General features: G+C 30.5%; 1 protein-coding gene across 2 annotated transcripts in view; it reads right to left on the bottom strand.

Moving 5' to 3' along the window:
• Smp_161790.1 (hypothetical protein) overlaps positions 1-23,099 on the bottom strand; it is a gene marked incomplete at both ends in the record, with an annotated part of 47,857 nt that extends 24,758 nt beyond the window's left edge. The window contains 2 exons of one of the 2 annotated variants that reach the window (XM_018793817.1): positions 5,503-5,642; positions 22,982-23,099. In XM_018793817.1, coding sequence (XP_018648292.1) covers positions 5,503-5,628 — 126 coding nt within the window. Of the gene's footprint in view, positions 1-5,502; positions 5,643-22,981 lie in introns of those variants that run through there. The other variant, XM_018793816.1, reaches the window with a different exon arrangement.
• Positions 23,100-23,727: the final 628 nt, after the last annotated feature.

Genomic DNA, 23,727 nt, shown 5'->3' on the forward strand with positions numbered 1-23,727 from the left:
CGTTTTAAAATACTTTTCAATCACACTGTCAATTTTATTTTTTATAAAAATATGATTCACGTGTCTTTGGTAGTAAGCAATAACTGCATATCACTAAATCCAGAATATAAGTGAATAACCCTTTAAAGATCCTCATCATAATAAAAGACTAATATTTGAACGAAGAATATTCTTTTCGACAATACCTCTTTAACAACATTAATAGGAACTGCCTTTTGGATTTCATTTTCAATCAGTTGTTCACCAACATATGCTACGGTCTCTCTGAGTGGAACATCTGTGAATAATGATGTTACATCCAAAGAGATCATCTTGAGTCCCAAAGTATTTGCATTTCTGATCTTGTCAACAAATTGGAATACATCCTTAACATTATGTTTTACGAGTTTTTCGTGGGGAATTTTCAATATAGTTACCAGCTATTTAGATATTGTATGATTAGCAAATTGGTCTAAATGGGATCCCCAGTTTGTGTACCTTTGGCAATTCATACAATCTTGAACGATAGGTTCCCATTGGTTTAATCATTTCATATAAACCTGATGAAATAGTCTGTTGGTCCCTGAGCTTCTTCGAGGATCTGGTAAGCTCATTCTTTTTCTTATTATTGAGATCTTTCTGGTCAGTTATTTTTTGAAATTTTAATATGTCATCTAAGATGCAATTTACCCTTAACCTGGCAATTTTTCGGATTATTAATTTGGATATATAATTGTAGAATCTGAAGAGGATTTATCGAAAATAACATTCTTCATTCAATTATTAGTCTTTTAATAAGTGAATAAGCCTTTCTTGTAGACTTATTTAATAAGCGTTATATATATATTTTTGATAATTTTGAAGAAGTCCAAATAAGGTTACCGGACGAAACGTTGGAATAATTTAAAATCCAATCGCTGAGATTGGTTCAAATATGGTTTTTACACAATGTCTTCTATATCGGTTCCTAATCTTTATCAATTATTCTGTTCAAACATTGAGAAATATTCATATGAAATAACTTCTATTCAATTCTCACTTCAATTTAGCCTGATGACCTAACCGATAATATTTGAAATGTATGTAATGTTAGGACTTAATTAATGTTTATGTATATTGTTTTCCTATTATAGCATAACGTAGAGAAATATTGTAGAAGCCAAATGAATGATTAAAAATTTCTAGATTGACATGAACTCTATCTGGAAGATTAAAGCAAACTTTCAAGGTAATTATGTCGTTTAATTTCGACAGAAATCTTGTTATTAATAACTTCATCTTATTTGTAGTCAGTCGATAAGAACACTTGTAGTTCACTTTACCGCATTTGTGAATAGATTATTGAATATATCAATCAAATATGTTACATCATGTATACAGGTGAGTCTAGTAGATTTTGGTCAATTTATGTATTTTAAACATCATATGATCCTGACAATTAGTTCTGGAGAAATTTAACATATTGAAATCATTTCTAATATGACTGCTTAGAAGAAACTTTATAACCTTCCAATATGGGATTAATCTTATTCCTTCAAAAAGAAATATAAAGGTTCTTATACAGCCTAAAAGCTCTAACATAATGTTTCTTCTTTGCAAAAATACTATTTAGAAGAACAGGTAGTCCCAAATCTAGTTAATAGACACATCTTTGACTGATATTTCGTTTTCCCATATCGGTATTTACCAAAGTCTGTTCTCCATATTCTTCTGTGTAGCTGGTTCCAATGTTTCGTTTTCCGTTAAAAAAATAACAAAGAACCTTTTTATTGTATATTTACATTAAAATAAACAAGAAAATTATAATCTGTAACTGGGCAATAGTAAAAACAGATGGGTTTAAGGTAACAAAGAGTTAGAAACATAAACACAAAATTTTTATACTGATCAGTCGAAAAGTTGACCTCTATTTCTATATTATTTGATTAAATTTGATTTTTATTTTTCATTTGTATAGCTTGAAACAAAAATGCAGTTTGATTTCCAAAGGATGAAGTTTAATGAAGTCACTTAAATGTTTAGTGCATTGAACAACTCTATATTCTAACCTGAAAAACGTTTATTTTACTAAGTATGATATCCGTAGAGGTAAGAAATGATTAACTCTTTCTCTCGAGACAACATTCTTTATATCACCATTAGAAAGGTTTGAATTGTCTTGATGTTGATATGACTGACCGAATTGCGATCATTTTTATTGGCAGAAATACATCCTGTACGATGCTTAATCGGTAACCCGTTGGCAGTTTAAAGCAAAAAGTACTAGGTTATAGAACTGATGTAAAATTCAACGATGGAAAGCAGGTAAATTTAGTCGATGAGTACCAAAAAGGATTCCTCTATTAATCACAATCTTTTTTCCCACAACGACTAAACTTTGTATTTCTAGAGGAAAACTTGTTATTAGCTTCGGTACTGACTGCATCATGGATTCACTAATTTCACACAATATAAATTCAAGGCTGGTTTTAATCAAGTACTGATATCACCTAAACATTTGATGAAAACTACAACAAATAGAATATTTTCTTTTTTTTTGTATCTTTAAAAAAAGTTTATATTTTTTGTAACTGGGTAACTTGATTTTTCTGTTCATATTAAAAAACCACTTGTTATCATACCAGTCTATCAGATAATGTTTTATGTTATTATGTTACTAAGCTGTTTTCTATTCAGTGTGACGTTTTTCATCAATCGTCTTTGAAACAAATTTTATATTGAATCACAGAAAAAAATATTATTCTAACAAACTTAACACCTAATAAAATGTGCAGAGAGTCGTCTTTAAAGAAATTTAAAGCAATTAGTCTTGTGAATTAAGGCTGTATCGAGGCAATATGCACAGTATGCACATATGCCAATAAGAGACTGATCGATTGCCGTCTTAAACATCAATGGAAAGATTTAAACAAACAATACCAAATGAATTTAGTTAGTCTCTTTGATAAATTTTGATAATGTAATAAGAAGATGAAGATTATCAGAACTAAGTGATGATATATTACGGCATGCATTTCGAACAATCTGATCACTCATATACTTGTTAAGAACATTCATATATAAAAATAAATAGTCAACTAGACTAGAAATGGAGAGCAAGAGGAGATGAGGGTAATAAATGAAATAATGTGAAAACCATTTGAAACCTCATCACCCTGGATAATAAGCCAATATTACCAGTGTAGGTTTAAGGTGAGAACAAACTGTTTTTGATAACACAAAGGGGCATTGAATGTTCGGATGGCTAAGGCTTCAATAAACCATAACATACGCACTTTTACACATTTGTACAACACCACGAATGTCGTGGTAAGATCAATCTTATGACTTATTTCAATTATGTGTTTGGCAATAGAGAATGATGGATGTTTATCTTCTACTCTTATTGGATCATTTGAATTTATTTTTTTCTGCAACCATTTAGGTTCATGTGCACACATGTTCTCACAAATTGTCTCCTCTTACCCTCCATTTCTACTCTAGTTGACCTTAACAAGTATATGAGTGATCAAATTGTTCGAAATGCATCATCACATAGTTCTGATAATTTTATCTTCTTATTACATTATCAATATTTATTGTCTGACGAAAGTATAATTTTGAACATTATGAAAATCAGTGAAATGATTGTTGTTTTATTCAAGAAATAAATTGAAGTCTTCAATATTCATTTGAATTCTGAAATTTACTCATTCGTTTTATAGTTTTCAAATATTTTTTTATCAAAGGGGGTTAATTTTTTTATGGATATTATTGTAATCTAGTAGTTGAGTTCATGAGTCAATTGAAGTTAAACCAATTGACTCACGCTTTCAACTATGAAAATACTAAATCTCCATAAAAACCCCTTCTGATAATAATAATCATATGCTCACTACTGACTGACTTCGAGAGGTAAATCCAGGAGTCCTAGTGAGAAGCAGTGACCAGTGGAGTTCAAACCACGTCTGTTGTGAGATAGGAACTCACTGAAGACAATTGGTGAACGGTTGCTAAACTTCGTGGATTGGTTGGAGCGAGACATAAACACCATGGGATGCCGGCTCAGTGATCTGTCGGTTACGTGCTCTGGCGCGAGACTAGTAGGTCTTGGGTTGGAACCTCGCGAGTGCGGAATCGTGGATGCGCACTGCTGAGGAGTCCCACAATAGGACGAAATGGCTGTCCAGTGCTTCTAGGTTTTCACTGGTGGTCTAGCTTCAACTGACTCATGCTTTCAACTATGAAAATACTAAATCTTCACAAAAAACCCTCGTAGGAATATATTTTGTATTGCATCAAACATGTTAATTTAGAAAGAATGAAAAATTTACTACTGTTCAGTAAATAAACTATTTAGAGGGAAGAAATCATGACTACAGTAAGTTATTTATTTGTTTATTATTGTGTATCTAAGAGATGAGAGATTGAGTTTTTCTCTAGTTTGTCACAAATGTAAATGTTTGTTCTTTGAAAAAAAAGTTTCTCATTAGGTGTTTGTTTATTTATTCCAATACTGTTATATCGAAATGATCTCACATTTAAAGGGAGTAAAATGGCAACAGTCAAAAAGTTTTATTAAAGTACTGCATTACATTTTTGATTTATTTCAAACTGCCTCATTTATCTATCAATGGTATTCATGTTCATTTAACATATAATTGCCATATAGATTAGTATTTCTACTAACTGTTAGTCAACTTTGGTTTCCCCATAAAAAAAGTATCTTTAACCATACTTATAATTTCATATATTGGATAGTTCATATTATAAGTAGTCATTAATAAGTAGACCAAACAAAATGATTCCATGTTATTTAACCCGAATTGTTTCAGATTAATAGATAATTTAAAGTTTTATATGATACAATAAACCAAACTTTGATGAAAATCACTTCGCAAACTAGTACACAAACAATCATAAAAACTAACTTATTCATAAATACCGATAAATTAATTCGTCAATATATTTAAAGAAAGAACAGCAAATCAAATAAACCACATAGCTTAATTCAGAAAACATGAAATATTCTGTGAATTCCAATACTCTTGGATCATCTTTCAACTACTGAGAACATGATTATTTGCTTAACATTTTTAAATGATGAGCATCTAGAACAATAAGTTAATAATAATTAAAAACTTGAAAATGATTACGTTGACAGCTATTTTCTCGTCTTTTACAGTCCTCCTCCTCCTCATCCTCCTCCTCATCATCATTATCATCATCATCACTATTAGCTAGTTCTGAAATGAAATGTAATTTTGATCCTACTATTTGTTTTCAATGATAATTTATGCGACTCACATTCATGAATTTTATAAACAAGCCAAGAAGTGATAGCTCTCTTTGTAATACTCAGATATTCCAATGGAAATATCTATTTTAAGTCCCTTAATATATATATATATATATATATATATATATATATATATATATGATTACTTTTCCAAAAATGGTTATATTTTTGTACACCAATTACTACTATAAATAAATATGTAATGTTCAAAAGATTAAAATTAACAAAATATAAGTTAGACTCACCACAGAATTAGTTTCAAAATGACTCATTGCCCGTCTATCTCTTTCACGAGAAGCTTTTTGTATTGCTTCCATATCTTCAAGAAAATTTCCAGCTAACCTTTGAGCATGACGTGCTGCACCTTCCATATTCTCTCCTTGTACTTCAATTGTTACATAACCCAACATTATTGATAATGAATAGGTAAGTTTATTTAATTACGCATGGAAGTTATAATATGTAATAAAAAGGTAATCAGTATAATCACTTCTAAATAAGAAAATGATGCTGATTATTAGTAAATATATATGTTTGTATGCCTTGTATTCAGTTTCAAGACCAAGTTTTCATGTAGTTTCGAACGAAACGTATTTAAATATCTTGAAAATGCTGAGATAACCCCCCGTAATCAAAATGACCTTTGTGGTGAAAGTAATGGGTCTATTTATCTGACAAATGGTTCATTTGGGATAAACACTGAAGATATTTATAAAGTGTTTTTTTAAAAAAATATTATTATGCTTCCGAGATGACAAAATTCTAATTCCCAATACCTTAGCCCAGGGAATATTTGGCTAAACAAATTGTGATTGGTTATAGTTACCACACAAATTTTTTATATTTCTGAAAAATTCCTCATCTGGATAATAATAATAATATTCTTTAAACTCTTTGTTCATATGTGTGGGATGTAGAAATTTCTTTATGAGTGTGGGTGTTGAACATACATACACAAATACACAAATGATATAATTCAAAAATTTCAAAGTCTTTAGTAATGGTCCTAAGATTATACTTCCCAAAATTGTCCTTGGTTATATATTAGTCAATCTACATATTTCTTATCCGTTGGTATTGAAAAAGAAAGGTTAAGCATTGTATATGGTGTGCATAGTAATAATAAAAAGAACAGAATACAGTGAAGTGTCTGGAGTGTTTGTATTCATTAATAAATGATGATGATGAACTTCTTATTAGTAACTTATTTAAGTAGTGTATATGAATTTAAACGAAAAAATAAGGGGAAATATTGTTTGATAAATTAGTCATTTTATCGAATTATAAAAAGAAATGATTAATCTTGTATAAAAAAACATTTAAGTAGTATTTATTGTCTAAGACTATTAGTGAAATAAGGTTTAGAATTTTCCAAAGTTACATTTCTATGAAATAACTAAAAAAGGGGTGAGACGCTTGTTTGTTTGCTAGTGATATATGTTTCCCATGAGTGGCATTTACGGAATATAGTTGATATTTAGTTCAAATAAACAAAAATCATAAATGAATGATCAAACTGATTAGAAAAACATAGACTATAAAGAAGTATATGGTAACTATTCACACATTATATGATATTTTTAAAACAGACTAATCAAAATTATTATAAATGAGATGATAAGATGATAAAATAATAACAATATGGATTGAATTTTTCCAACTTATTATCAAATAGATATGAACAGAAATACTTTTTGCTTATGAATCACCTTGACCGAAATGGCATGACATTGATCGCACCTAATATTCGTATTGTTCTGTTGTATTATTTAAACTTGGATTAATGTTAATTTGGTTATTTATCCTCTGAAGAAGTAGCTTACACTGAGTCATGAAACGTCAGTAAATCTAATTTTTCTACTCATTGGGGTATTACAAATGTATTAATTTATTTATAACAATCTACCCAATGCTTAATTTATTCAAAATTATCAAATCAAAACTTGATAATGATATCTACTTTTGGCTAAAGTTTTCTTTTCTATGGTCATCATCATCCATAAATGTTATTCAAGCTCTATATTTTGTATTTAGTTATTACATTCTATTATTCCCAATCATTTACACTGATTAAATTCATTTTAATGTCATCCAACAGTTACTGATTAAATCCTACTGTAATTTACAATGATTTACATTCATTTACTTTGCAAAATACTGCATTATTTAGGTATATCTTATCAGAGATATTCTAGAAAATATTCACTGATTTCCTTATAATTTCTGCTTACTTCATAATATCGACTATACCTCACTAGCTTCACTCATCACTAATATTTAAACATACTGTAATGAATGAGAACATAGGTGGGGACAATCGAATATGTGTTTGAACACAAAATTACAGAACATCTTACTAAAATATGAAAATCACACAGTAAATACTTCATTGTAAGGTCTTAATCAATAGTCTTAGGCTTTATTGTTCATGCATTTCCATACCAATGACTTTCTGTTCTCGTTCTTTTCTCTTCGGTCTTCTCAACTTTCTGTTGTCAGACATTCAATTCCTGACTAGCGTTTTATATTACTTATGTTAACATAAGTAGCACATGCCACAATACAAGTAAACAAACTAACGTCTTTTAAAAATGATGATTTCACATAAACATATAATTTACAGGTCTATAAAGAATATAGTACTATCTTCAATCTTTTTTATAATTTCATGTATTTGTCTAGTTGTTTTCGTTGACTTTCTAAACATTTTGACACTTTAAAGCATTTTATTACAGATTTGCAGAATTAACATATTTACTCCTTACTCTTATTCTTAAGTAAATTCTGTATAAACTGTAATTTCTTGAATTCGAGACTACACTATGGTGGACAACCTTAAACGACCTTTTTAGCCAGTTTATAGAAATATTATACAAATGAGTAATTTATTACAGAAAACCAACAAAAATTAAAATGCATATTCAAAACAAATAATAAACAGATTAGAGTCTGTAATAGGACACGTGGTTTTTAAATCAAAGAAGACAAGATGAAAAAAATCTCATTCATATGGTTTGAGTTTATTTTATTTGAAGAGCCTTTTCACGTTACAAAATAATTTCAAAATAGTGACTACACTACCTATACATTATTGGCGATTATTACACTGATAGCGTCGACAAAATAACATTTACAAATGATCAACCGATAACTGTAACTTTTAAACTGGTTATTAGCGGAGATAATGTCATTCATATAAGTTGTAGTCAATGAATAATGTTTCTGTATCGACTTGGTTATGCTGAAAAAGTAAGCTTGAAAAATCTTGATTATGCACTGAATCACTTGAAGTTCGTCAACTAAAAAACCGACGTTTCAGATGTTAGGTATCCATTTTATCACTGATATCTAAATCTACGTTACGTAGATTTCATACTAAATATTCTTTTCGACATGATAACGTCAAAGATACCATGTATTAAATGTCATCAAACGTGTCTTGTTTCTCAGTAACACAATGGAAAATCAGAAATTTTTCGACCACATGAAAAAAATGTATGAGCAATAACATAATCTAGTCTACATTCTTTAACTTTACTTATAAAAACAACCAGTGATGATTTACATACTACTTTAGACTTGTGGTAAAATCAGACTAAGTAATCGGATTATTTTTGCTATTTTATTTTATACTACTTTTTAGTAGTTTGTATGAAAAAGCAAACTTCAGTGGAAAGTCTTGAGTAAGATACATGGTATTATAAAGTTTGAAATGATTCTATCATCTGTACCTTTAAATGAAGCGTTACATTCTAACAAGCGACGGATTAAAATTGATTTAGTTTCTTCAACTTCTTTATACATGTCCCCTCCGATTAGATTTCATACTAGTTTCTAAAAATAATTATAAATAACTAATTATCTAGTCACTAAAGTTACTAATACGTGTTTAGATGTATCGCGTTGCAAATGAAACAATTTTTCCACCATGTGAACCAGCTGATATAAGTGATTGATTTGAAAGATGTTAAGGAAGTAATATATTGAAACCTAATCAAACATATAGGATTGTAATTCATTATTGATTCTGTTAGTAATCACGGTTCTAAATTATTTGAAAGAGCAAATAAATGTGCTAGGCTGATACCTCAATTAAATCCTTTTCATACATCTATTTAGATCATTGGAGAACATAAGTAGACGTCAAGAATATGATTGTGTCTCTAAGTAAATATTTGGTTTCCTTTTGAAGTAAATTATTCGAGTAAGTAAAGATAAATTTAAATAACAAATACAAGACAAATTAATTGATAAATATGCGTCAACCAGAATATGATAAACCTGATTTATCCAATACTTGTTTCACGTTTAGTCGGAGTTTTTGTATCTTCAAACAATTTCCCATCACAAACATAAATCAAATGAGGATCCCTCAGGAAACAAAACAATTGATTTACATATATTAAAGAACTTATCAATACACCAACAACAACACATTTGATAGACTTCACAATCCTCAAGTTTCACTGAGAGAAAATCAATTCAAAATCATTCAGTTTTAATCCAATTTTCAGTTTTATTTCTTTTAATTTGCCACCATCCATCCACTGATAACCTTTACTTTCAGTTCAAAGCCTCTCATTGCGACTTTAAGAAATCCATCTTTAAACTCGATCCCAGTATGGACCCGATTTTTTATTTATTTAACTTTCTTTTTACAGTATAAATGTCTTCGATATAAATAATGTAGAATATTCCCAATTCATTGACATGTTAAAAGACAATAAAGTTATTCTACTGAGAAATTAACTATTAATGTAGATCGTCATAAATAGTTTCTTTACACGTACAATTTCATGTTAATAAAGTAAGTTATGTAATATTTGTCAGTTTCAACACATGGATTTAACTATTAATGTTGGCAACAAAACAAAATCAATTTTATTCAATATGTAGAGACGTAAATTCTTCTTCTTCTTAATTTAACTCATTTAGAATGTAAATTAAAGTAGATTAACATGAAGATAATTAAATTTTTAACGCGTCTAATTATTTTCGAAACTGTTGAAGATGTTAATAAAATTAAAATTTCACAGAAACAATTTTACGTCTAATCATAACATATTAGTTTTAAATTAAAGTAAAAAAAAGAAAATATACATATAAAAACGTTGATTATTTGCCAACAGCCAAAGATTTTTAATGTGAAATTTCATGTTTAACTCAAGCAAAATTAAAATATAAACTCATTAATATTGATGAAGCTTGTGCTGATGATGTCGTTCAGAAGAACGACGAAAGCTCCACGACCAAACCATCCAGCTCAGAAAACAAAACTCCATCAAAATCATCCATCTGAGCTACAAATCTTTTTCACCATCTCATAAACGAATTAAGTACTACATATATTAACTATATTCAACATTAATATTTACTCAGAGAAATGAATCCATACCACTCTGTATGAGAGCTTTAGATAAATGAGAACAAGAATCATCGTATCACATAAATGAAATTCGTCAAGGAGAATCCTAGGTCCAGAGAACAATTTAAAGATACTGTTGATACTAACATGGCCATATCATTGTATTTTCTATGGATTCGTGGTGGTTTTCTGTGTATCTCTTGGGTTGTGGGTCCCGAATTTGCACTCTACTTTTCAAAAAAATTAGAGTTATGGAGTCTCAAGTACATCAAATTGTGAAGCATAAACTATTATGGAACGACTACCGTCGAAAATCAAACATTTATTTGCTTCTGATTATTGCTAAACATAACCAAAAAGATGTTATTCAGTTACAAAAACAGTAATCAACTGGATCTAGGAAATTGATTATTCGAATTCCGAATCTCGTATAATAGAAGAAATAACAGTTCCTGTAAACGTTGTTAAAATTAAGTTTACTACTTACAAATAGCCAGTAGTTCACGTTTTGTATTTAAATAAATAATGCGTCAATTGTATTCCGAAAACCTCGCTTTAAATATTTCATATCGTCGTCTGTTACTATAACCTTGACTACTTATCAGATTAGCACTAATAGGATGAAATCAGTAACCAAATTCCTATTTTAGAACTGGTAAACAAATCATTAATTTTGTCAAATATTTATATCATATGAACGTCATATTTTCCTATGTGTACAAAGTGTAAACATATCATCAAATGATCTATCATTAAATTTCTTGCAATTGCTGATTTTGATTTACGGTCAAAAGACAATCATTCACTGGTAAATGACTTTACATAGTTATGTTATATTCCATGAATATATATGCAATTAATCCTCATACGGAGAGCGAGTAGGTAGCCTAAAAGTTAAGTTTTTCTGTTATTAATGGGCTAGTAACCAACAAAACTTATATCACAATGTCTTTTGTGCTACTGTCTGGCTAATGTCTGCATTTATACATAAGCACATCACTAGAAAAGTATCGAACCAGGAAAAACCTTACACTGATGGTCAATTGTGTTGTAATAGATGGGGGATAATATTCATAACTGTCAGGTTCGATTTACTAACGAATAATCGACACTTTAAACAAAGTTTAGACGTTTTCTAAATAGTTCTTATGATAACGATAAAGACTGAAGTACTACTAGGAGCTATTTTAAGTTTTGGGAGAATAGTTTCACAACATCTTAGCACCGTTTACATAGAAGAGATCGGAACGATGATGATCTATAGATCAAACGGATACTTTTACTGATGTTAAGTTCTTTGAACTGGACAGTTTACTTGTAGTGACCCACTTGTAAACATCTTTGTTATAACTTATTAAATGAATCGATTCCATCTTTATGCTCATCATTTTAATCGGAATCAATAAAGAAACATTTGATGAAATATTTTTAAAGCAATTTTATCTTTATATTTACCTCGCAACTCGATAAATACTAATATGTCATGGTGAAAAATCTTCTAATTGAAGGATTGATTCGGTCTCCTGAGATCTTCTAGCAACTCCAAGTTTAAATCTACACGGTTACTTAAACATGGTAGAAAAGGCGCGAAATATGGTAAAAACGCCTTACTCTAAGGTTAGTTTTCGTACAGAAAGTCTAGGGTATTTATAACATTTCTGATGACCTTGGGCTTCCGGAAAGTTCTGTAACCCTTCTGAGCACAATGCCAGGATAGTTAATTATCCAGTCAGGAATGTGACACGAGACTCTCCACTTTCTAGACGTTTCTGAGAAATTTCTGTTCAATGATGACTGGATAAGATATTTCCCAGCGTTTTCAGGGCGCTCCTGGGCTTTTTTAGAGGAAGTTTTCGAGTCTCTTCAACAAACAGGATTTAAGAATAACTGTGATGTCCTTCAATACCATGGTGATCTCACTCTTGGTGAAAACAAGAAGTGCACATCAGTAAAACGCATATGAAGACCATTTTATATTCAGAACGGATTGTTATAGTTGTCACTAAACATTAAATTGCCTGATTGCATTGAGTATAGAAAAAAAGCTTTTTATTTGGCAGAACGACAGTATTGAGAAGAACTATAAGGAAGGAAATTCGACTGTCTTTATATAAACGCAAAATAATAAGCTATAACAACGTGTGTTTTAGCCAATATATATTGGGGACAAGATAAAAGCGAATAGATATTTTATTCAGTTAGTGGAGCTATCCCTCCGTTCTTGAGGATTACATTAGGAAATTGCATTCTTATCCTAGTAAAATGATGTTACCTTAATTGCTAGTGATTTACATTACAACATTGCATTCCCAACAGCTGAATCAACCTTGTTCATAGAAGAAAAAAATAATTCTTACATCTACTTTGTCATGAAATTCATAACTATAAGTTTATTTCTGTAGTTCGACTTCAATAAAGTCTAATCCTTTTCAGCTATTATTTTAAAAGTATTATAATTCATAAAAGCCAATAATTTATTGCATAATCATTTACATGACAAATACTTACAAGACTCTTTATAAATTCGATTGCATATTCGTACTAACTTAAGTTAACTGTGTTATAATATCATATTCTTTCAAAAGTAGTTTGCCATTTCTCTTATACTAAACATAACAATGTTATACATGTATAACATCAATCTATCTATATACAAAAAGTAAACCCTTTAACTGCTATCACATTCTTTTGATAGGAATATTTGGTTTTTTACAAGAAAAATTAAAATTAGAAGTAATAACTTGAGTATTTCGTCAAATTATTCGTAATATTGTTTGCTAATATAGTAATAAATTTACCTTTGGGTGTGCTAGTAGTATTGTGGTGTGGGTTACTTATATCCACATAAGTAGTATCTTACGATGGTCGGGCATGAAATGTATTTCAGTAGAAGATGGATAAGGAAAGAACGGGGGCGAAGCGCAATCGGTATGGAAATACATGAGCAATAATAATCGGAGACGATGAACTGATATTTACAGAAAAAAAACGGTCAAGATTGAGACAATTGTTTGATATTATTATCAGAAGAGGTTTTTGTGTAGATATAGTATTTTCATAGTTGAAAGAGTGAGTCAATTGAAGCTGGACTGACAGGGAAAACCTGGAAGCACTGGACGGCCGTTTCGTCCTATTGTGGGACTCCTCAATCGACTCACGCTTTCAACTATGAAAATACTAAATCTCCATAAAAACCCCTTCTGATAATAATAATCATATGCCACTAGTGACTAACTTCGAGAGGTAAATCCAGGAGTCCTAGTGAGAAGCAGTGACCAGTGGAGTTCAAACCACGTCTGTTGTGAGATAGGAACTCACTGGAGACAATTGGTGGACGGTTGCTCAACTTCATGGATTAGTTGAAGTTAGACATAAGCACCATCGGATGCCGGCTCAGTGGTATACCGGTTAAGTTCTCTGGCGCGAGAGTGGTAGGTCCTGGGTTCGAATCTCACGAGGCGGGATCGTGAATGCGCACTGCTGAGGAGTCCCACAATAGGACGAAATTGCCATCCATTGCTTCCAGGTTTTCCATGGTGATCTAGCTTCAACTACGCTTTCAACTATGAGGATTGTTTGGTAGTTCGCAAATTAACTATTTACTATATGGTTTTCATATTATACTGAGATATACTGTAATTTTGTGCTAAAACACATTCGATTGTCCCCACTCATGTTTTCATTCACTACAGTATATGTAAGCTGCATAATTCATTTAAAGAAATTCACTATTTCACAAATATACTTAACCATAAATGAATGTATACAATGGAATATTAAAGTTATCGTTTTTATTGATTTTTTTTACCTTTCTTAGTTTACATAGATACAAGTATAACAATTTCTTATCGGTTACAAATGTAAAATGTTTATCAATGAAATTTATTAATTTAAACTATTACTAAATGAATTGTTAATTATAGGAAATTTATTTCCCTCCCCCCCCTGATTATCCATCTACAATAATACAACTACAATTTCAATTTTGAATCATTACAATATGATCTTAACTAAAATCAACATAGTTAATCTGACTGTATCAACCAATATTAAGTATATTCTAACAAACATACATATATATATATAATAAATGTTCTCTTGTGTTTTACATCATTTTATCTAAGTTTACCATCAAGATAAACAAAACAAATAAATTTCTTTTATCTAGGTGATTTCTGAAGAAGTATTCAATGTATGGATTGTTTTTTTGGGTAATTGATATGAATTTATAAATCATGGAAATAGTAAACTAATGAATATCTATTTAGCATTCATTCATAACCATTCATCAGTGTACATAAATACCCATATAGATGACCAAACAAAAAAAACTGAAATGTTTCTTGAGATCATGACATGATTAATTCATTGATTTACGATCTGTTACAGATGAATTCTAGAAGAGGATCAAAAGATGGCTATCAGTTGATTTAGGCATGGTAGAATAACTATTAACAGTATGGTGCGTGCTACTGATATCGACAAATATAAGTAGTATTTATCATCAATCAAATGTAAAATATCTGGAGACAGAAGGTTATGAAGATCAAAGAGAAGAGAACGAGAAAAAAGAATGATTAGTGTGGCATCAAACGAACAATGAAGTCTGAGATGAATGACTGACATTTGAAAAAGGAGCAGTCAAGTTTGAGACAATTAATAAACTGATCCAGAAAACTTCTCACAAAAGACAAGAAAGGCTCAGGAAACACTAGGCAGCATTTTATCCAATCAGCGTTCACTAGAAGTTTTGCCAGAAGCATCACGAAAGTGAAAAGTCACGAGTGGATTTTCTGATTGCCTGTTACTGTTACCATGTTTAGTAGCATCCCAGAATTTTCGGAAAACCCCAAGGACTTATTAAAAAGTATAAAAACCCAATATTTTCTGTACGTGAATGAACCTTCGGAGTAAATTGCTCCTCGCATATTTTGCACCTTTTCTCTGATTTTCAAGTTGCTGTGTAGTTTTAGCTTAGGGGTTACGAGAATAGCTTAGGAAACGAGTATAGCGTTCAATTAACAAGACTTATCATGAACATTTCGCAAATGAAGTATGTACCGTATAATTATCAGATTTTACGGAGATGTTCTGTAATTTTTTATTCAAATATATTCGATTGTCTCTAATTGTGTTCTCGTTCACTACAACAGTAATGGTGATTAACGGAATATTATTTCGTTTGTTTATTATCCCCTATCTAAACCGATCTTAAAATGAGCTAAATAAATATAACTCCAACCTGATTGATTAGTTGTGTTATCAACTAATACCCAAGCAATATATCTGTTTATATAATGACCTTTTCTAAAGCTATTTTTGAAGTAACATGCAATAACTTTTGAATGTAACAAGCTATCATCAGATAAACATGCATTTATAATCATTTAAATTTCAAATCATTCAATCAGTCAAGTTAGTTTAAATGAAATTAATACTTAATTTCAGTTGTTAACTAATTAAATGGATGAAACGAAATAGAAATTTTGTCCAACAAAACAGATAACGACAATTTATTGTTTGAAAAGAAAACAATGTAAATTTACCAATTGAAAGACAAAAGAAAAGTGAAAAGAGAACAAAGTTATCGAAGTGTGCCAAAAAATTACGAACCTTTTGCCTAGTATATATATATATCAGTCAGTCAGCTACAACGTAGGACCAGGCACGCATATGCATCGGTACAAGTTGCCATACCTCGTTAGCACAACAAGATGAACACCGGATTCATAGAAGTAGTTAATTTAGTGGTGATAATACATAAAAAAAGGTTGTATATAAGGGTATAGTACAGGAAGGAAGACAGATATGAAGCAATTTCAATCTCAAGGTTTAAGGGAAGATAAAGAGTGTATACACCTACGCCATTGTGATCGATTCTGAGCCATGTCACCTAGAGTCTCCAACTATTGGTTACGATAGTCGCGAGGACCCCAACCAGGTAGTCTGCATCTGCCAACATGGCTTAGACTAGAAGTTAGTGACTTCAAGCACTAATGCCACGTTATATATATATATATATATATATATATATATATATATATATATGTACAGACAAGAAGATTTGAATTACATGTACTCTGTAGAACTTTTAAAACAAAATGAGAAACTTTATTCATGAAACAATTCAGTATCGACCGTGGAAATACTTCTTCATTGTGTCGAAATTTTTTAATTGTAGTAATATATTGTTATAGTGAAGACTTTTACTTTTAATGAAAATCGAGTTAGTCAGCCAACGGATGATTTTGTGCATTTAGTTAAGTCGGTATAGATTCCTTTTATTGGAGAAAAGTATAACTTGTTATTCCGGTTCATTTTATATTTGAAGCAACTAGTCCTTTGATAAATTTTGATAGTGTAGTAAGAAGACAAAATTATCAGAACTATACGATATATTAGCGCAATACATCTCGAACAATCTGATCGCATACATACTTGTTAAGAACATTTATATATAAAAATAAAGGGTCAATTAGACGAATGGAAGGTAAGAGGAGATAAGGATAATAAAGGAAATAATGTGAAAAGAATCTGAAACATTACCGCTCTGGATAATCAGCTAATATTATCGATGTAGGTTTAATGTGAGAACAAACTGTTTTGCATTAATATACCACCTAGGTCTGATAAACTTCATCCTCATTTTGTATTGTTTTTTTAATCTTCCTATTGATGTTTAGAACTGAATTTGATTAGTCTCCTATTGGTACACGTGTATTCTGTGCGGATTGCTTCGATATTGAATCGTGGAGTGGAAATCAGCTCTAGGATGCAAGTACACCCGGCTGAAACGTTCCAAATAAGACGAAACTAACGTCCTGAATTCCACTGCTAGCCACCATCTATCATTGCTTATAATTTCAAGTTTTAATGGAAATCGTTAATATATTGAAATGCAAAATTTGGTGATATTTCTTTTCTCAAGTTTGTGTCATTTGAGGAATCATCAACAGCCTGTGAGTACTGATTGGTCGCCTTGTCCACAATACGACAGAGAATTTGACAGAAAATCTTTCAAGTATTGCAAGTGACAGTCTTATCCTTGGAGAGTTGTTTTTCAGGTGTGATGATTAACATTTCTACAGTTCGATCTAGTCAAAGTCTAGTGTAGCCATTATTCGAATTCATCAGTGATAACTGTCTCAATTTCAACTATTATCATAATGGATTAATTATTAGAAAGCCATTAATCAAGTGAGAATAAAGTACAAAGATAAACTTCACCGTTTACACACTTAACCATCACTCAAATCTCAATTATTAAATAAACCAGAAAGCAAAATATGATTAAAAATGCTTTCACAATATTAATTCAGGTTCTTATACCGAATAGTAACACATATGTCTACAACTGATTTTCAGTTAAGTTCAGGAAAGTATTAAACAGATGTACTATATGTTTTAGTCAACTTTTGTAAAGACTTTAACAATGAATACTAGCGAAACCTATTGTGTTCATACTTGTGATGTTTTTTTGATTATTGATGCTAATTTTAATAATGTTAATCTAGATTTGATAAATATTTTTAAATAATAGTAGTAATGAACTTATATAATGCAGTAGTATATAAAAGGATCATATAGAAAACAAATCTATTTTTTGATAAGAAAATAATTTGAAGTCATAAACAGAAGTTAGATATTGTTACGAATATATGAATTCTCCTTTCTTACTTGTTAATATACTAGCTTACCTAATAATTGAATTCAATGAAAAAGTGTAGAAACGATTCAAAAATGCAGATCAAGAAAATAAATAAACTCTGTTTATGGCTAAGCAAATCAATCAACAACTTGAGTATCTCTAACCTTATGATCGGTTGGGACTTTTGATCAAAAGTTTTGTTAATCGAGTCTAATGAACAATGCTGATTTTTCATGCGATACCGATGCTAATTACCCTCATACTTGTAGACGTTCATTCTGATTGTCTTCAGTATTCAAATGTTGATAGAAATTTCTTACTTATTGGCAATCACTCCCAATATTATTCAACCGTTACTGGTGAGAGATATTCGTTGATATAGTTGTATTATTATGAAGAATTTCTTAATTCTGCATGATAAACAAATATCCAGTTCATACTAACAGCTGTTGTGTATTTGTATTAACCAGATCTTTTCTGGTCAAGCAATATCGCTATAACTAAATGACTTGATGTGAATTAAACAACTTAACCTAGAAGATTAGTTTATCATAAACAATTAACTTGGTAATGATTTGACTTCAGGTTGTATATTACATATATATATATATATATATATATATATATATATATATGCATTCCATCCTCGTCCTATTCTGAACAAAATATATTTTAAACATGTGGAATAGTTTACATAACGTAATCACTTTTCCTTTTTCTTGGCATCTTCCTTTTGCATTCCAAGTATTTATTAATTGAAATTTCGATTTTAAAACTAAAATAAATCACTATTATGTTGTTATGCAACTCCTTATTGGGCTTGTATTCCTCTTTTCTCTATCTATGCACATTTACAATACAGTATGAATATTCAGACCTTTATACTGGTCGATTATCGATTTATGTTACCTAGCTTTCAGTTTTTGATAAAAAGTATGGTTTCAAACATACAGAACATAGAGGAGGATGGACGCAATACAGAAATTGTTTATCAAGGAAATTTCCAATTTTACACCTTGTTGACCCAGCATGTGTTTAAGTGAATATGATTTAGTTTGAACTATAAAATGTAAACAAACTTTGATTTTAAAAATAAACACACTTCGTGCTTTATATTAAAATTGATACTGTGGATCAGTTTTTCGGATCATATAGAAAGAAAGTTTAATCAAGATCATTTGATATAAGTTCAAATAATATTTATAATATAATAATGTTAATCTTCTTTGTAATAATCTATATTATCTTTGGTATAAATATTATAATTTAAAATCGTTCGATTTTCTTTTTTCTAAACAGATTCTTGTTACTAAGACTTGAACACAACGAGAAATGATAAATTTTTAATGAATAGATCTATTATTTTAATCTGGAAATTATGAAATAAACGCTGAATGTTATAAATTAATTCTCAAAATTTAATCAAAAGTCATCTTTTGGTTGAGAGTTGAAAGCTACGACCCAAATAAATCAATATCATGTTATAAAATATATCTTGGTAGTCATTTCAAAACGTTTAGTAAAACACACTTATTGATATGGTCATTGAATCATGAAGTTTGGATTTATTCACTAATTTATGTAACTCAATACTGTACCTAATTGTATTTGTTTCTTACGAAAACCATATTTAAAACATGTGAGGAGCATTAGTTTCTTAAATATTTCAGAGATATAGTTGAGGTCATGAGTCAATCGAAGCTAGACCACCAGGGAAAACCTGGGAGCAATGGACGGCTGTTTCGTGCTATTGTGGGGCTTCTCAGCAGTGCGTATACACGACCTTGCCTCACGAGATTCGCACCCAGGACCTATCACTCTCGCACGCGAGCACTTAACCACTAGACCACTGAGCCGGCGTCCAACGATGTTAATGTCTAACTTCAACCAATCCACAAAATTGAGCAACCATTCACCAATGTCTTCAGTGAGTTCCTATCTCCCAAAAGACCTGGTTGAAGTCCACTGGTTATTGCTTCTCACTCGAACTCCGAGATATACCTCTTGAAGCCAGTCACTGGTTAGCATATGATCAGCATATGATATAAGAATATGATTTCAGAGATACCTTGCGGATAAGTGCTAACTAACATGAAACCGATGTTTAGCTCTTCCTGTTAATTGTCTTCACTTACGTAATAGGTATTCATTTATGGATGCACCATATGTATGTTTTTTGTATGAGCATGTATATACGTGAGCACTTACATGCATCAGTGTATTAAACAAGAATGAATATTACAGCAATTTATCAAAAGATAGTTCATAAAATCTTTAGTTTATAGAGACTATAACTAAGCTTAATTATTAGTGAATAAATATTCCGGTGCTGAAATGTTTTAAAATTGAATGACGTAATAGATTTCTGATGCAAGGTGATTGTTGAAAATCGATATAAAACATCGAAGTCCGGTTATGTAATCTAACGATCACATTTCAATGTGATCAATAGGACGTACTGAACACCAAAGACCAACTGACGTGACATCATTCAGAACTAATCATTCATCAATAAGACTCCATATTATTTTGCTTTGTAATTAACAGTTAGTTTTATTATTCTCATAGAAATTACAACATTAGCTTTAATATAAATGTAACAGTTTCTGCTAATAATAGATGTTGTCTTTGTGCACTTCAAATGTAAATAAATAAAATATTTCATGCAATTAGTTCCCTTTATGAATTTAAATAAAGCCAGAAAAAATATTGATGCAGAATAATATGAATTCATTATAGGTCATAGTTTCTCGTCAGCTGCTTACAACCAATTATGTATTAGAATTTTGGTATTCAGATAATAAATAGTAAGGAACAATTGACAAAAGTAAATGTGAAGAATTGGAATGACAAAAGGTTAACAATGATAACTACATATATATGTGTGCTTGTTCCAAAGAAATTGAGACTGCAAGGGACTAGGGCTCTCAACAATGCAATAGCTTGGCATTTACTTGACACCGGATAAACCATTGAAATGAGATGGCTTTTGGAAGTGGTCAACAGGAAACACTGGAGACGGGTTTCGTGCTACTTGGCACTTGTCAGCAGGGTTCACTTGTAATCTTGAGGGAACTGGTGCTCCCCGACGGATTTGACGCCATGTCACCCAGCTTCACAGTCAGAGACATTACCACTGAGCTATATGGGCCGTGACCGACCTCCTGTAGGACTGAGATGTAATCACAATTGATTGATCACTGGATGGTGATTAATCAATTGTGATACCATTGAAATCTCTCATGCTTTCAAAATTATTAGCAGACAAAGAAGTATGGCTGCTCTTCAGTTTGCTGAAGCAATCTCGACAAAAAACTTAAACCGGATCTATGTATTCAAAAAGAGACAGTAATAAACTGATCACTGCCCTGGTAATCTAATTTTCTTTTGTTTTTTGGTTATTAGTTTTATTTTGGTTAATATTTAGTTTGTATTACATTCCTCTCCCAAACCACCCATTTACTCACAGGCTTCCGCTCACTTGATTCTCTTAAATTATATGAACTTTTCAAATTCTATTCAATTAATACGTAACCCATCCTATTTGTTTTTAATTCCATGAATCCTTTATTATCTCTAAAATTATCACACAATTTATCTTATCTGTATCTGAACTTCACTCAACTATTACACGACCCACTCTTTATGTTTCCTTGATTCTAACACCTAATAACCTCTGACCTTTTCTTGCACATATATATAGTTATCATTGTTAACCTTTTGTCATTCCAATTCTTCACATTCACTTTTGTCAGTTGTTCCTTACTATTTATTATCTGAATACCAAAATTCTAATACATAATTGGTTGTAAGCAGCTGACGAGAAACTATGAACTATAATGAATTCATATTATTATGCATCAATATTTGTTTTAGCTTTATTTGAATAAAATATTGACAGAAATTATATCCATTGAATATTAATTGTAGGATAAATATATACGATCTATTCCAAATGAAATTGAATCAACTAGCAAATCTCTAGTTAGGTGAATTCACAGTTAGTCGAGTTTCTATATACTAAAACAGTAAAAGAAGTAAAAAAAAATCTGGGTTTTTGTAGTTCTCAGACCAGGTTAACACAACCTTTCTTACATATATATCAAATCAACAATAAAGCGATGATAGAAATAACTATGTTGTTTCCGGCAAGCTCCTACTTGAGTTTTTACTACTGAACTGTAATTCTTGTTGACAATACATGTTGCCTATTTGCTGTGTACGATCTCAAAACGTAAGTAATGGTAAAATTAGTGAGAGAAAAAAACTAAACGTATCATCGATCATCGAAAACTTCAAATTTATCATCTAGAACACAAAACTCATGAAGCACTGGGTTGACTTTTCGTCGTAGTTCTGATCTACTATTCAGTGTACACTAAGGATTCAAATGAACTTAATATCAATAGATGCTATGGAGAGCAAAATAATTTTTAGCCATGTAGCAGAAACCCAATTTTTAAAATTTTCACCTTTAGTTTATTATCAATCAAGTGAAATAATCATCCAATATAATCATCGTTACTGTTTCCTACTCATTAGAATTTAATTTACTGCGTTTATTTTTTTATTCAAATTAAATGAACAAAAATTATATGAATCCAAAATTTAAAAGGAATCATAGTTCATTCTGTGAACATAAAGATTTCATATACATATAACGATGAAACAGATGAACATCACTTTCATAATGATTTAAACAAAGACTTACTTTGATTATTGGAATTTGTTTAATATTCAACTGAAGAAGCGGAATACACAAATATTTTGATTTTTTTTCTTGCACCAAGTGATCTCACGTTAGTACTACGATTACTTGTAATAATTACTAAGATATTTTCGTCTTCCTATATGAAAATATTCTTCATATGCATTTTACCTTATAAAAGGAACTAATATTGCGTAGGCTGTATCCAAGTGTTTGGATGAAGGCATATATTACAACACCCATGTAGATATGTCTATGTGTGTATGTGCTAGTGATTAAAAATGAATCAGGCAGACTTATTTTCCCAGAGATTTTAGTTGGCTAATTGTCTGGCATCGATATGGAATAAGTTTCACTGTTGCTGTCTGTTTGCCTTATATGTTATGTGGTCTGATGAAAATTTAAAAATGATATTAAATAAATTTAGGAATGTATATGTGTATATCTTTGCACACAAAATTAGTGTAAAATTAGTGAATAATGGTGATGTCAGTGATTGTATATGTATGCATTGAAAAGCACACAACAATGTACACACAGATATGGATTTCCGTATAAAGTATAAGTATGAAAATTTATATAGGCCGCCATATTGATCACTTTCATCCCCTTTTAATGTACACCCTAGAAATTGCCTGATAATACATATCAAAAAAGTTTGGGATAAGATTTTGTCTACTAATTGAAGATATCTTCGAATTGGTGTAAAAAAGACAAGAGGTAATAAAAATTCCTAAGTAATCACGAAT

This window comes from Schistosoma mansoni, chromosome 1, assembly GCF_000237925.1.
Source record: "Schistosoma mansoni strain Puerto Rico chromosome 1, complete genome".
In the NCBI taxonomy this organism is placed as follows: domain Eukaryota; kingdom Metazoa; phylum Platyhelminthes; class Trematoda; order Strigeidida; family Schistosomatidae; genus Schistosoma; species Schistosoma mansoni.